General features: G+C 47.7%; 1 protein-coding gene across 4 annotated transcripts in view; it reads right to left on the reverse strand.

Annotated features, from left to right (window-relative positions):
• Positions 1–617: 617 nt before the first annotated feature.
• COL27A1 (collagen type XXVII alpha 1 chain) overlaps positions 618–12,909 on the reverse strand; it is a 185,453-nt gene continuing 173,161 nt past the window's right edge. For all 4 annotated transcript variants that reach the window (XM_082470253.1, XM_082470254.1, XM_082470256.1 and 1 more), the window contains 5 exons: positions 11,973–12,038; positions 10,924–11,092; positions 9,773–9,882; positions 3,433–3,651; positions 618–2,612 (listed from right to left, as the gene is read on the reverse strand). In XM_082470253.1, the coding sequence (XP_082326379.1) occupies positions 2,466–2,612; positions 3,433–3,651; positions 9,773–9,882; positions 10,924–11,092; positions 11,973–12,038 (711 nt within the window). In that variant the 3' untranslated portion in view covers positions 618–2,465. The remainder of the gene's footprint in view (positions 2,613–3,432; positions 3,652–9,772; positions 9,883–10,923; positions 11,093–11,972; positions 12,039–12,909) is intronic.

The raw sequence follows: 12,909 nt of genomic DNA on the forward strand, positions 1-12,909 counted from the left end.
AACCTCAGTATACCTCCTCCCTGTGTGTTATCGGTTGAATTGTGTCCCCCCAAAAGATATGCTTCCCCGTTACCTGTGAAGGCAGCCTTATTTGGAAATAGGGTCTCTGCAGATGTAATCAAGTTAAGATGAGGTCATTAGGGTGGGCCCTCATCCAATATGACTGGTGTCCTTAAAAATAGATGGGATTAGAGACACACAGGGAGAGCATCATGTGACTACAGTGGCCGAGACTGAGGTGCTGCCCTGCTAGCCAGGGACCGCCTGGGGCCTCAGGACAGAGTAAGGAACCTCTCCTAGAGGCATCGGAGGGATCGTGGCCCTGCCAGCACTTGGATTTCTAGTCTCCAGCACACTTCCAGCCTCCAGAACTGGGAGAGAAGGCCCTTCTGATGTTTTAAGCCACCAGGTTTGTGGACAGCGGCCAATGGGACCCTACTGGACCCACCCCCTCACTTTTAGGGCCCCCCCCCCCACAAGGCGCTGTATCTCTCCCTCCCCCCTCCTTTGGGGGGAGCAGCATAAACAGGGCATCCTCTAAGCCTCTTCCCCTGACCCCCTCAGCCCTGCCAGAAACTTCCCTCCGGCCTTTTCAAAGAAGCACACGGCCACAGATGTGTCATTCCATTGCCTCAGTTTTAAATATTTATTTAAAATCCAGAAGGGAAAAGGAGAAACGGAACCCACTTGGGTTTTAACACATTGACACGTGGACAGAGACATGAACAAGGACAGCAGAGAAACCCAAGAGCAAGACAGACGCCAGGACAGAGGCCAGGTGGAGACCGAGCTGCTGAGATGAGGCCCGAGCTGCTACAAAAACACGCTTCCAGGGAGCGTGGAGGCGGGCGGGGTGGGGGAGGGAGACAGGAAGTGGGGGGGAGGGGAGGGTGGGCCAGAGTGAGGTATTAAATAATGAAAATCGAATCCAATCCCCAAAGAGACACTTTAGAAAAAAAAAAGACACAAATAGACTTTCACATAAAACTTCCCCTTCTACAAAAATAATTCCATAGTTAAAATGACCTCCAAATCCAGCCTGGATGCTGACTGGTTCGCTGAGGCAGGACAATTCAGATGACCCTGAAGAGCCCGGCCACGCTGAGCTCGGAGATTCCCGTAATAAGCCCTTCTCCTCAGCCCACGTTTATACTTGGAGCTGATGGCGCTGGGTTTCTACAGAACTGAATGACAATGAAAAAGCAAGAGTGATGACTGCATCCTGGAAGGACAAGCTCCAGGAAGGGAGGACCTTAGGGGATGGTCTGTGGCTTCATCATGAGATGGGGCCATATTTACATGCCACCTCCAAGGCCAGCCCTGACCCAGTGCCGTTCTCCTAACTGGTTTCTTCAAGGTCAAAGCTGCAAGGTCAGGACTCTCCAAGTCTAGATCATACCCTCCAAGACAAGCCTAACTTCCCTCCAGGACCAAGAAAGGCCAAACTAAAATCCTTCATCCTCAGGCCTCCCCCTGCCTTAAGAGGACAAACATTTCAAAGTCCATAAGTTAAAAGGTAAATCTTTTCTACTTCTGTTTCTGGTTGTTTTTTGTTTTTGTTTTTTTGCTTTGCTTTTTGTTTTTTTTTCCTTTTACCTTCTTCCCCCTACTCCTTAACAGATTATGCAATGAGCACAAGGGTGATGCTAAGAAAATTTTAAAAATTCCCCAAACTTTGTCATTTGGAGGAGAGAGAAAAACGTGGACGATACCCCACATCCAAATGTTTCTTCAAAGTCTGTGGCAAAACTGGTAGCACCTTCAGAATCTTAAATAGGGTTTTTTTTTTCCTTAAAAAAATCACATACACTACGAGACAATTGTGAGCACCAGCGATTTCACAGTGGGAGGTAGCAGACGTGGGCACCCCCAGCCCCGAGGATCTCACCTCTCCCTCTCGGCATCCGTCACTTCCCACGCCCTGGCTGCTCTCTCTCACCTTCTCACCTCTTTCCCAGGTGAAAAAAAAATAGTAACGCACCTTCTTTGTGTTTGTTTAAATAAAATATATATACTTCTTTCTTTCCTTTTCTCCTTTTTTCATGTCTCCTCTCTAATATTGCACATCAAAGCTCCCTGGCAGGGACCAGCTGACGAGATGCCCCCTTCCCTCAAGCTGGCTGGAACGTGGGGCTCTTTGGGAAGGAAGCTGGGCAGGGAAGGGGGTGGCCGCAGAGCTGGGAGACAGGCCGCGGGGCTCAGGCGGGTTGCAGGCCCAGCTTGCTCTGGCTGGCTCTTTGGTTGGTCTTTGGGGCTGAGCTGGGATCAGTCGTTCCCAAGGATACCCCGTGCCCTGCTACCCCTCAGCCTCTTCTACTGGGCAGACAACAGCTGGGGTCTGCTCAAGGATCCTTGGGCAGGTGAGCTGCCTCTCCTAGGGGCCCACCTGCCCCTAGGTACCCTCCCTTTGCCTCCTCCTCCTCTTCCCTCCCCCTCGAGGCCGAGAGGAGCCAGGAGGTCAGAGGTCAGAGGAAGCACGCAGGTCCAACTTCGAGGCGGTACTGCTTCCCTGATGAGGCGGGAGGGAGGTTGTCCACGCTGACGATGGGCAGCTGCTGGGGGTCCTGGGTCCGGAAGGTGAAGAGTGTCTGATGCCAGTGGCCATCCTGGACCTGCGGGTAGAGGGAAAAGGGGACGTGTACCTCCATCACAGTCCTCATCATATATCAAGTGCATTTCCCCCTCGTCTTTCTTCACCATTTTTAATGTCCACGTGGCATTTCACTGTTTCAGTGACCTGCATTTGTCCATTTAGATTGCTTCTGCTATTTTGATTCTTAAAAGAAAAGCGGTCATGAGTATCACTGTAGCTAAACTTTTGTGCGCATTCTTAATTATTTCCCTAGAACAAATTCTACAAGTAAGATTTGCGGGATCAAAGGATAGGTACATTTGTAAGGCTTTGGATATATATTAGAAATATACATGTAGCTGCTGTTCTGAAAGCCTCTACCAATTTAGTTTTGATTTTTCCAAATAGCTTTGTGTGAGAGTGTTGGTTTCCCCTCATCCTCAGGAACACTGTGCATTACTGGTTTTGTCTAATTTCGTGAAACTGGTTTTTTGGACGACTTTCTGTCTCCCTCTTCCCCTACTACCCACCCTGTTTTAGGCCTCTGAAGACAACCAGAAAGTTAAGAGAAGAAATTAGCCTGGCAGGGCAGGGGCAGAGAGAAGAGTAGAGATATATCCTTCTATAAGCAGCCTTGTAAATAAGCACAGCATCTACCGGCTGGTAGAATTTTTACCAGCCCAGACCTTCCCTCAGAAGTTTCGCAGGGAGAAAAGTGAAAAAAAGCAATTTTATAAAACTCAAAGATAAACATTATATGTATCATACTAATATACTATAGTATAAAATTGTTACTATATAAGAACACGTTTTTCTACCTGTCTATGCATGAGGGGCCTGTAAGGGGCCCCAAGACTTACCTTGCAGCCATCCATTGACACTTCCGGCCTGAACTGACCCCCGGCTTCAAAGATCTGCCCGTTCCAGGCCCGGAAGCGCACAGCCTGCTTAGCTGGGGTCTGCCTGGTGCCCTCCTGCCACACGGTCATGTTAAGGCAGTGGATGGTGATTTGCTGTGTCACCTCAGAGCTTAGTAGGTGCAGAAAATTCATCTGGACCCGGCTAATGGCAAATTCCACCTGTGGAGGAGACACAGCAGTGAGGCAGGGTCAGGCTGGGCTGCCCACAGCTCTCAGAATTCCTTACCTTCCTCTGGAAGGTCCAGGGATAAGCCCTTTCCTGGTAAGCAATTCCCAGTCATGCTCCCAGAGCTGTACTCACTCGAAAGACAGAAAAACTGAGGTCTGTGTGAGCCAGTGCCACAGCCAAGGAGTAACAAGGAAGGGAAAGAACTGAGGTCTGCCTGATTCCAGCCAGAAATGCGAGGGTCCTAATGCACTGTATGGGAGGGGTCTCTGGAGCTGAGCTGGGATACCGAGGCTCAGAGAGGAAGAGGATCTTGCCCAAGAGTGAGAGGTTTTAGAGGGCAGAGGAAATGCCAAGTGCCTTCCCCACGTTTCTAAGCCCCAAGCTGCAGGCGGGGTAGGGTGAGGCAGCTGGAAAAGGCAGACCTGACAACGAACAATAGGACATGGTTTCGGGCTTAAGTGCTTGTACAGTAAGTCCTGACAGTTGGGTTTTCTCTTTTTTTGTGGTGCAAGTGCCTGACTTAAGCTTTGATTGCTGAGGCATCCACTTCAAAGACGCATCCACTTCAAAGACAGACTATCTCAAATCAATACCGTGCCAGCCACAGGACTAGAAAAAGGGCCAGGCCACCTCCACGCACTGAGGCTCCTTTGTTTTAGAGCTCTGGATTGATTTCAATAACTGACCATTTGGGCTACTTGTTTTTTCTCTCCCCATGCTTTAAATTCTGGCCCTTATATGTTAAATTCACCACTAAAGACTGAGCCTGCAAAACCCTAACACCCCCCCCACCCCAATAAAAGCAGAACCCCAGGCCCACACACTCTCTCTCTCTCTCTCTCTCCTTATGACCTTGCAGTGTGGCCCCAGGTGAGCTGTGCAATTTCCAGGTCCTGTAAATAATAAAACTTTATTTTTGCAAAGTTTCCCGATGGTTATTGCTGAAAGGCATCTTACAATCGTAGTAAGAACTGCAAGGGCTGGTCCAGCCACAACACTGGTTACTGATAGGCTGAGACCAGCACACGACGATTGGTGTAGTTGGCAGGACTGCATGACCACCCTTGCAATCAATGGATGGGATGCCCTTTACCTGCAACTTGCTTACTAACCACCTAACTCAGGTGGGTATCACCATCTGGGGAAGGAGCACTGCTTGCTGGGGGTCTGCCTCACTGCTAAGTGCTTTTGCATATTGCTATGGTATCCAATCCAAAAAGGCACGGCTGCCATGATAATCCAATGATCTCCCCAGAGCAGTGTGATCAAGGCCATAGGCTCTAACTAGCCACTGAGACCACTAATTATAAAGGCCTTAATTGACTATTAATGTGCGTAAGGGTCCTCCATGCGTCAAGGGAAGAGTTAAGGAAAGTGAACTGGATCACAAGGCTATGTCACTGCCCAAGGAAAGGCTCTTGGCTGAAGGCACGAGGGAAATATTCCTGTAGGTGAGGAGGATAGGAGACCTCCACCTATGACCGCTGAGTTGGTGGTTGTGCCTGGGCTACATCATAATCCAGAAGCGTGAAATAGCCTTGCAGCTGGAAACCAGTGGACCTCCAGAAGGAAAACACAACGGAAATCTATGGTTTCTGTGTCAAAACTTCACTCATTACTGTCATTCTTCATCCCTGACCCAGTGGGATATTATGGGTCCCATCCCTGGTGTGATGTTACTAAAAAAATTAATGGGCAGTGACCACCTAGAGGGGTGGGATAGGGAGGGTGAGAGGGTGACGCAAGAGGGAGGAGATATGGGGATATATGTATATGTATAGCTGATTCACTTTGTTATACAGCAGAAACTAACACACCATTGTAAAGCAATTATACTCCGATAAAGATGTTAAAAACAATTATTGGGCAAATATAAATGGCCTAAAAATCTGATGCCAGCACCTCCTAAGAACCCTGAGGAGGTGCACCAGCTCCTTGATAAATGCAAAACCCCATGGAAGCATCCTGGGGGTATACCAACACGCCAAGGCTCTGGTATGACACTAGAGGCCTAAGGGCTTTCCCCAAAGACCCCGTGCATATCATGATAGTGGAAGCAGACCTCAGTCCCAGAGAGGTCTCTTGGAACACCCTGGGAAGGAAAGCAGCGAGCTATGTAGACGGTTCACAGTGATGCCATCCAAAATTTTCCAGTAACAACACGTCAGTTTAAGATAACAGGAGAAAATCAGGAAGTACAAACTGAGATAAAAAACTATACCTTAACTGAAATTCAAATTTTTCTTAAGTATTTTATGTAGCAGGAAGGAGAGAGGGGAACTAATTGGCTATTTGGGGATTTTTGTTTGTTTGTTTTTTACAGGCTCTCAATTGTTACTCAAGGCTGCCAAAATTCAACAACTGGCCAATACCTCTAAAGACCCTAAAATCCATAATTTTCTTAAAGATCCATCCGGGCTATATGCTTGTTTCCTCAGCCCCCTCGGCTTTCCCCTCGGCAGAACCAAGAAACACACTTTATAAGGCATCCCTGCTGCCAAGGGAAAAGTTGACGGGGTTATCCAGGCATCTAGGATGAGGAAGAGGGACCAGGGACGGCAAAGGCCCCTAGAGCCACTGATATTCTACCAGGGCCCTTACTCTTTTTGGGTGTTTATTCCTGGCATGGTTGCATCCTTCCATCACAGTGATCACTGCTAAGGCTCACAGTGAATGGAAAACATTAAGATGAGGCCCATCTCCTGCTGCGCAAAATTGGCATGGTCCAGTGGGTTTACCATTTCCATGGTCGTGGTGATCTAAATGACCCCTCTTCATTTTCAACTCTGAAGAGGCCCCATTTGACCCAAAGAATTATTATTATTATTATTATTTTGTTACCATGACTGCCAAGATGCTAGTCCTGCTGATGGGCAGAGAATTATTTTTACAGCACACTCCCCTAATTATAGGGTGGTGCTACAACATTTTATTGGAACTGCCAAAACCATACAAAAGGCACTAAAATTCCTAGAAGAAAATTTACATTTTTTTCTCTGTCCCTTGAAGATTAAATCTTTGAAATGGAAACACTCCAGGAGGTAACTAAAACTCTACCCACAATTGCCTGAGGCTGAACAAAAAAAATGGGGGAAGAGGCCTCTTAAAATACAAACTGCTATAAAAGCTCTCTTACTCAAAATCTAGTCCACAGCCTCCTTAATATTACTTGTCAAGAACAAATACACATCTTAAAAGTCATCTCCACAAATACTAGTAAAAAACATTAGCCACTGGAGCAGGTAACTTTGTTCTGCCTGTCAGACACAATTTGGAGTCAAATGTTATTTATAAACTAGTAAGTTTTATATTGTTGTACCTGATTCATGGCTAAAATTTTGGAGTGGAAGCTATAGCATCTCAGTGTCTCTGTTTGTTTATGTAAGTCTCTGGATGTATATGTGATTTTTTTTCTTTCTCTCTACCTCTGAATGGTATTGCCAAAATTAATTTGTAAAAGAGCTCTGTTTAACTGGCTTAAAAATAAGCACTTATGAATTAGGTATTCCTAGAACTCAGAAATATAGAAACTAATCCAAATGTTTTTCAAGTTCACATGATCTGGGATAATTTTTGGTAAATAAAAGCCAGTCTAAGTTTGTTTTAATTAAAATAGGTATGTCTTCATAGTTATCAGCATTAAATATACTGCAGATAAATTACTTTTCCAGGGTTTACTAGTCAAATAAATCCATGTTATCTCTATTACAAAAGAAAATTAGCTTGGGATGATGGCTGACTTTGTCTACTGTCTAATGAAGATTTTGTAGGTAGTTTAAGCATGTTGTCAGGAGAGAGAAAAAGAACTTTACCTTGTGTGATCAAGTTGGCTAAAATTGGACTGTTATTATAAGAGTTTTTTTTTTTTAAATAAGCTTTAATATCAATAATGTGCTTATGTAATTTTCTTCATCTGCTATAAGGACAAAGTTTTCTTGGAGTATTGGTCTGCTCCTGTTAAAAGATTATGAAAAGTTTTTCTTTACCTTTTAAGTAATCTGGCTAGAAAGCAAAGATTTTGTGTTTTATCAAAATAATTTCCTGTGCTTCATGTTGCCTTAATGAGGTCTTTAGTTACCTAGAAGACACAATCTTCTCAATATCAAAAGAGCTAAGTTTTCTCACAACTATGTAACCATCTGTATTTGCTTTTAAAATCTTTTGTCACTTTGGCTAAGTAGATAATTAAGCATTTTCTCATAATGATCTGTGATTCTATTTAGTTAAGTGTCCAAAACCTTTGATATTTTTGACAGACTTCCCAAAATCAAGTTCTAAATGAAGACTTTTTGACTTGGAAGTAACTGGGGTTTTCCAGAGAATTGTTGGAACATCTCAAAAGATCCATCTCTTTCCTTATAAAAAGAGAAGCATTAAACTAATTAGGCTTATTTGATGTGTTAAATCACATGGGAAACATTGTCAAGTAAGAAATACACCTTCTTTATGGATATCCTTGAACGGGTATATGTTATTAATATGGTGTTCCAGAAATAATATGAAATTCCTCAAAGTCTGATATGTTATGTTATCTACCTATAACTCCAGCTATCATCTTAAAATGTTGTGTGTCACAGAAATAACCAAATTTCCTTGTCAACTGCATCATAATGAACTCCCATCAGATCTTTAACCACGGGCATTTAAAAATGTCATTCTTTTGTCAGTCTTTCATCTTTTATAATTATTGTTTTACTCCGATGCCTTTGCAAAAGTGCTTCATCTTCAAGGAGATTCATGGAAAGGACCCTGACAAGTACAGGTTTCTGATAACTTTTAAATCATACCATTGAATGGGTAAGAATTTATAGAACTCTAAGGAAAAATTGGATTCACGAAACCGCTAACAAAAGATCAAGATCAAGGATCAATTACATAGGACTGAATGAACTGATGAGGATGATTATAACTTTTTATGACTTTTTTGGAAACATTGGCAGTTCTTTAATCTCTGTTTCCACATTTAAGGAAAACTTTTCTCTTAAGCTAGCAATGAATTACAGCCATTTTGTGAAGTACACCTTTGTGAACAAAGATGAAACAACTGCTGTTTCTCCCTACCTGATCCTTCTAGAATTCAGAAGCTCTTGGTGAGTATTCTCATGGCAGTATAATTATTTGCATAAGTTCAATGAGAATCTGTTCTCCTTGTAACAGGACACAATTGGAAATACTGGTTATCACCAAGGCTATGAATGGAATGTCATATTTGAGAGAGACATAAACAGACTCAGATATGACCAGATCACTTAAGGAACTAAGGTTGACTTTATGGAGCCAATAAAGCCCCTTAGAAAAATCGGCCTGTTACCTTGATTACAGGGTTCCCAGCAGCCTTGCCAGGTGAGTAAGGAAGGTCACTTCCTGGCAGGTACAGGAATCTCAGGATATTTTGAGGACTTTAAGAAGAGAGAAATTCACCCAAATCTATAGGTATTCCAGGCAAAGTCTGATGGTAAGTTCTTGGCTTGGCTACCTGGCCTGGAGAGGCTTTTAAAAGTTCAATCTGAGACTCATTATGAAAGGTTCCAGCAAAGCAGCAAAGAGCCTATGTTGTCAATCACTCTTCTTGCTGCACTTATGTAAATAATCAAATTTATTGAAACTAGACTTAATTTGCAAATAAATTAGTTTTTCTGTGGTTATCGTTAATAGAAATGGGGGTGACGGTACAGAGAAAATTCTCAGCCCAGAGACTGGCACATGGTAAGCGGGCACGAAACATGAGTTACATATTTGCACATACAACCCCGGAACACATATCCCAGGTGAGCATCACACTGATTTATTTTGTGCTGATGGTCATGGCTGTCCAAGCCAGGCCAGCTTGGCTAACTCCACCATCTTAGATATTAGGTAGAAAGTTCTATTTGAAGAAAGAACCATTAGCATCACACAACTCAAAAGGGCTTGGAAACTATGGATTTTGAACAATTCATCCCCAATGTACAGATGAGGAACTGGGATTCAGAAAGAGGAGATGACTTTCTCAAGGCCATGTAGCAAGATAGTCAAAGCTCAGTCCCAAACCTGGGTGGGCTGTGGTCCCGGGCAGGGGGCAGGGGGGTGTAGAGAGGGCCATCCAGTGGGGGCTGGGGAGCAGATGGCTACCTTGGAGGCCGTGATGGGCTTGAGACACGTCTGTCCACCATGTGTGAAGTTGCAGGAGACTTCGATGGTGTCGGACGAGCAGCCAAGGTTTGGATCCACCCAGTAGGTACCTGCAGGCAGCATGGGATGGGGGTGGTATATATATATATGCGGGGAGGAACCCGGGGCTTGGCTCTGCAGGTGGACCCCACACCCTGTGACCCGCTTAGCCCCAGTTGGACATGACGTCGGGGAGGGTGGGCAGAAAAGGGATTCTATGAGCCGCAGAGATGGAAGGAAACCCTCTGGGCAGAGCTCACAGCTGGCAGAGTCCCCGGAGGGGCCACGTGGTGGAGCCCTTGCCCATGTCGCTATTGAGTAGCGTCCATTTTACAGAGGGGACAACTGAGGTTGAGAGAGGCTGAGTCACTTGCCCAAGGGATTTAGGGATCGTTTAATTGAATGGTTTCACTGCCAAGGCTAGTGATCCTCCTAGAGCTTGGTGGGAGTCAGGGCTTCTACCCCATCAACCAGGCACTTCTGCTGGCACTTGGTTTCCCCTTTGGGTTTCCAAGGGAGCCAAAGGCCCCAGAGCTGAAAGAGTAGGACAGCCGGCCACTCGTCCACCTTCTTGCTCAGCGGAGAGAAGGGTGGCTTGCCCAGCTCACAGAGCTGGTCAGAGGCAGGGCTGACCTTCGAACTCCGGTCTCTCTGCCTCCAAAACTGTGGTCCTTCCACGGCACCACATCAGCTCACAGAGAGAGAGAAGAGACTTGGATGAGGTGCAGACAGAAAGGGGGAATCCTGGCTCTGCAGGGAAGCTATGATGGGGTCCCCTCCTGGCCCTGGGGGCTTTTTCTGCCACAGCTCTTGTCCCATTGCACGGAAATGGGACAGCTTGCGGATCTGTGGGCTCTGGAGGGGTGGGACCACTCCTCTGTGTTTCCCCCTACATCCCCACACCCCGGGAAGCACAAGCCCTTGGCACATCGTGGGGCTCCGTGACTGTCTGCTGAGTGAATAAATGACTGCCTCGCCAAGGACAGACACCTGGCCCAGTGGAGTGGAGACTCTAACGCACCATCCCCCCAGCTCCTCCCGGAGCCCCCTGCCCGCCCTGCCCCGGCCCTGGGGCAGGAAGCCCTCGCCTGAGACCCCACAGGCCCTCGTACCGTCCACCATCTTCTGCTCACAATCCAAGAGGTCCCGGCAGACCCGGGCGGGGTTCTCTTTGGTGCCCAGGGGCGTCTTAATGCTCTGGACGAGGTTGCTGAGGTAGTGTAAGGTTTTAAAGATCTCCCCTCCCTGGTCCAGCACCAGCCGGTCCGGATGGCTGTAACCCTGTCGCGGGGAGAGAGGGTGGCCATCGGCCTCTTGAGGTCCTGGCCTGGCCGGAGGTCCGAGCCTCCACAGCCCCAAGATCTTGCTACCGAGGAGACATCCGAGTTCCCAGCAGGGGGCACACTTGGGTCTCCCTCCACTTAACAAATAAAGAAACTGGGGACCAGGGACGGGTGGGGCAGATCTGCCAGGAGGGCCTGGAGGCTTGAGAGGAGTAGAGGGTCAGCCTGGATCCTGTGCAGAACAGGAAGGTCCCCGTGAGCGAGGAGTCAAGGGAGTGGCCCCAAATCCCTCGGGAAGGGGTTGGTGAAGGACTTTCCACTGACCCCCAGAATGGAAGGAAGATAACGGGCCTTTCCATCTACCCTTCCCCCTGGATCATGAGGCCTGAGAGAGCCATCTCGGCATCACCTCTGCCCAGCATCCTGCTCAGGGCACAAATGGAAACGTCTGAAGGTCTGAGCTGGGAGGTAGTGAGTTCCCCATCGCGGGAAGGAGGCAAAGCAGCAAAGGGCACTCCTGACAGGGCTTGACTAGAGGACACCTGAGGCCCTGCTCAGCCTCATATCCTGGGGCTGAGTTGATCACTGGTCAGGGTCTTAGCAGAGCCTGTGGACTGACAATGAGCTTCCTGCTCCTGGCGGGTTGTGGGACTGAACCACGGAAGCTGCTGTGGGCTCTGGACCCAGGTGAGCATCTCTTCCTGACTCAGGAGGAAAGGGCTCTGGAGGAAAGAGAAAGGGCTCAGGCCTGTTTCTGGCCCCTGCTCTGGCCATGAATCACTCAGTGTGGGCCACATGGAGGGCACTGACCACACATGGGCCATCATTTCTGTTTCCCCCAGGAAGGGACCCCATGTGGGCAGGGCCCCTGGTGGTACCTCTGCTCTCAGTGCTCCACTAGTGTCCATCCACGTCTGGAAAGCTGCCCCAAGGTCATCTTGTTGCTGTGCAGGGAGAAGACAGGGTGTATCTCCTGGTCCCCACACACCCACCAAGTGGGAGCTCCAGGGTCTGAGCAAGAGCCCTCCCACCCCACCTTCCCTGGCGGGATCGTGGCCAACAGCACGCCTTCGGTGGAACTCTCTCCTTCTTCCCCTTGCAAACAGGCCCTTCCGCTCCCTTCCTCCAGGCACTTCCATAGTGCTCCAACGCCCTCAGGATTAAGTCCAAACTCCTCAGCATGGTTACAAGACCTGGACTGAGTGCTGCGGTCTCTGGCCCTGCTTCTCTTCTCTCTCCCACATGTGCTCCGTGCACCAGACACACTATTGAACTTCTAAGTTCCTAAGTACCATGCTCTATCTAGCCACTGGGCCTTTGCACATGCTGTTCCCATTGCTTCTTCCCTCCCTCCATCATTCCATTTACTATTCCAGTGGTACTCAGCCAGGGGCGATGCTGCCCCCAGTGGACATTTGGCAGTATCTCGAGACTTTAGGGGCTGTCCCAACTGGAGGAGGGGACGCTACTGGCATGTAGTGGGTGGAGGTCAGGATGCTGCTAACATCCTACAACGCACAGGACAATCACTCATAGCAACGAATCATCTGGTTCCAAATGTCAACAGCGCTGCAGTTGAGAAACCCTGCCCTACGCTCATCCTATAGATGCCAGCTGCCATGGGAACTCTTTCCTGACGTTTCTGCCCCCAGGCTGGGTGTGGACCCCTTTCTCTACATTCCCACAGTCCCCGTGTCTCCCCTTTGGCTTGCACTGTAATTGTCTCACATACACTTGTAGCTCCATCCCTGGCGCTGGGCTTGCCAGAAACACAGCCATGGTCTTGCCATGAAAATAGCGAGGGGGAGAATCTGA

Source organism: Balaenoptera physalus (genome assembly GCF_965194825.1).
Source record: "Balaenoptera physalus genome assembly, chromosome: 7".
Classification (NCBI taxonomy): Eukaryota; Metazoa; Chordata; class Mammalia; order Artiodactyla; family Balaenopteridae; genus Balaenoptera; species Balaenoptera physalus.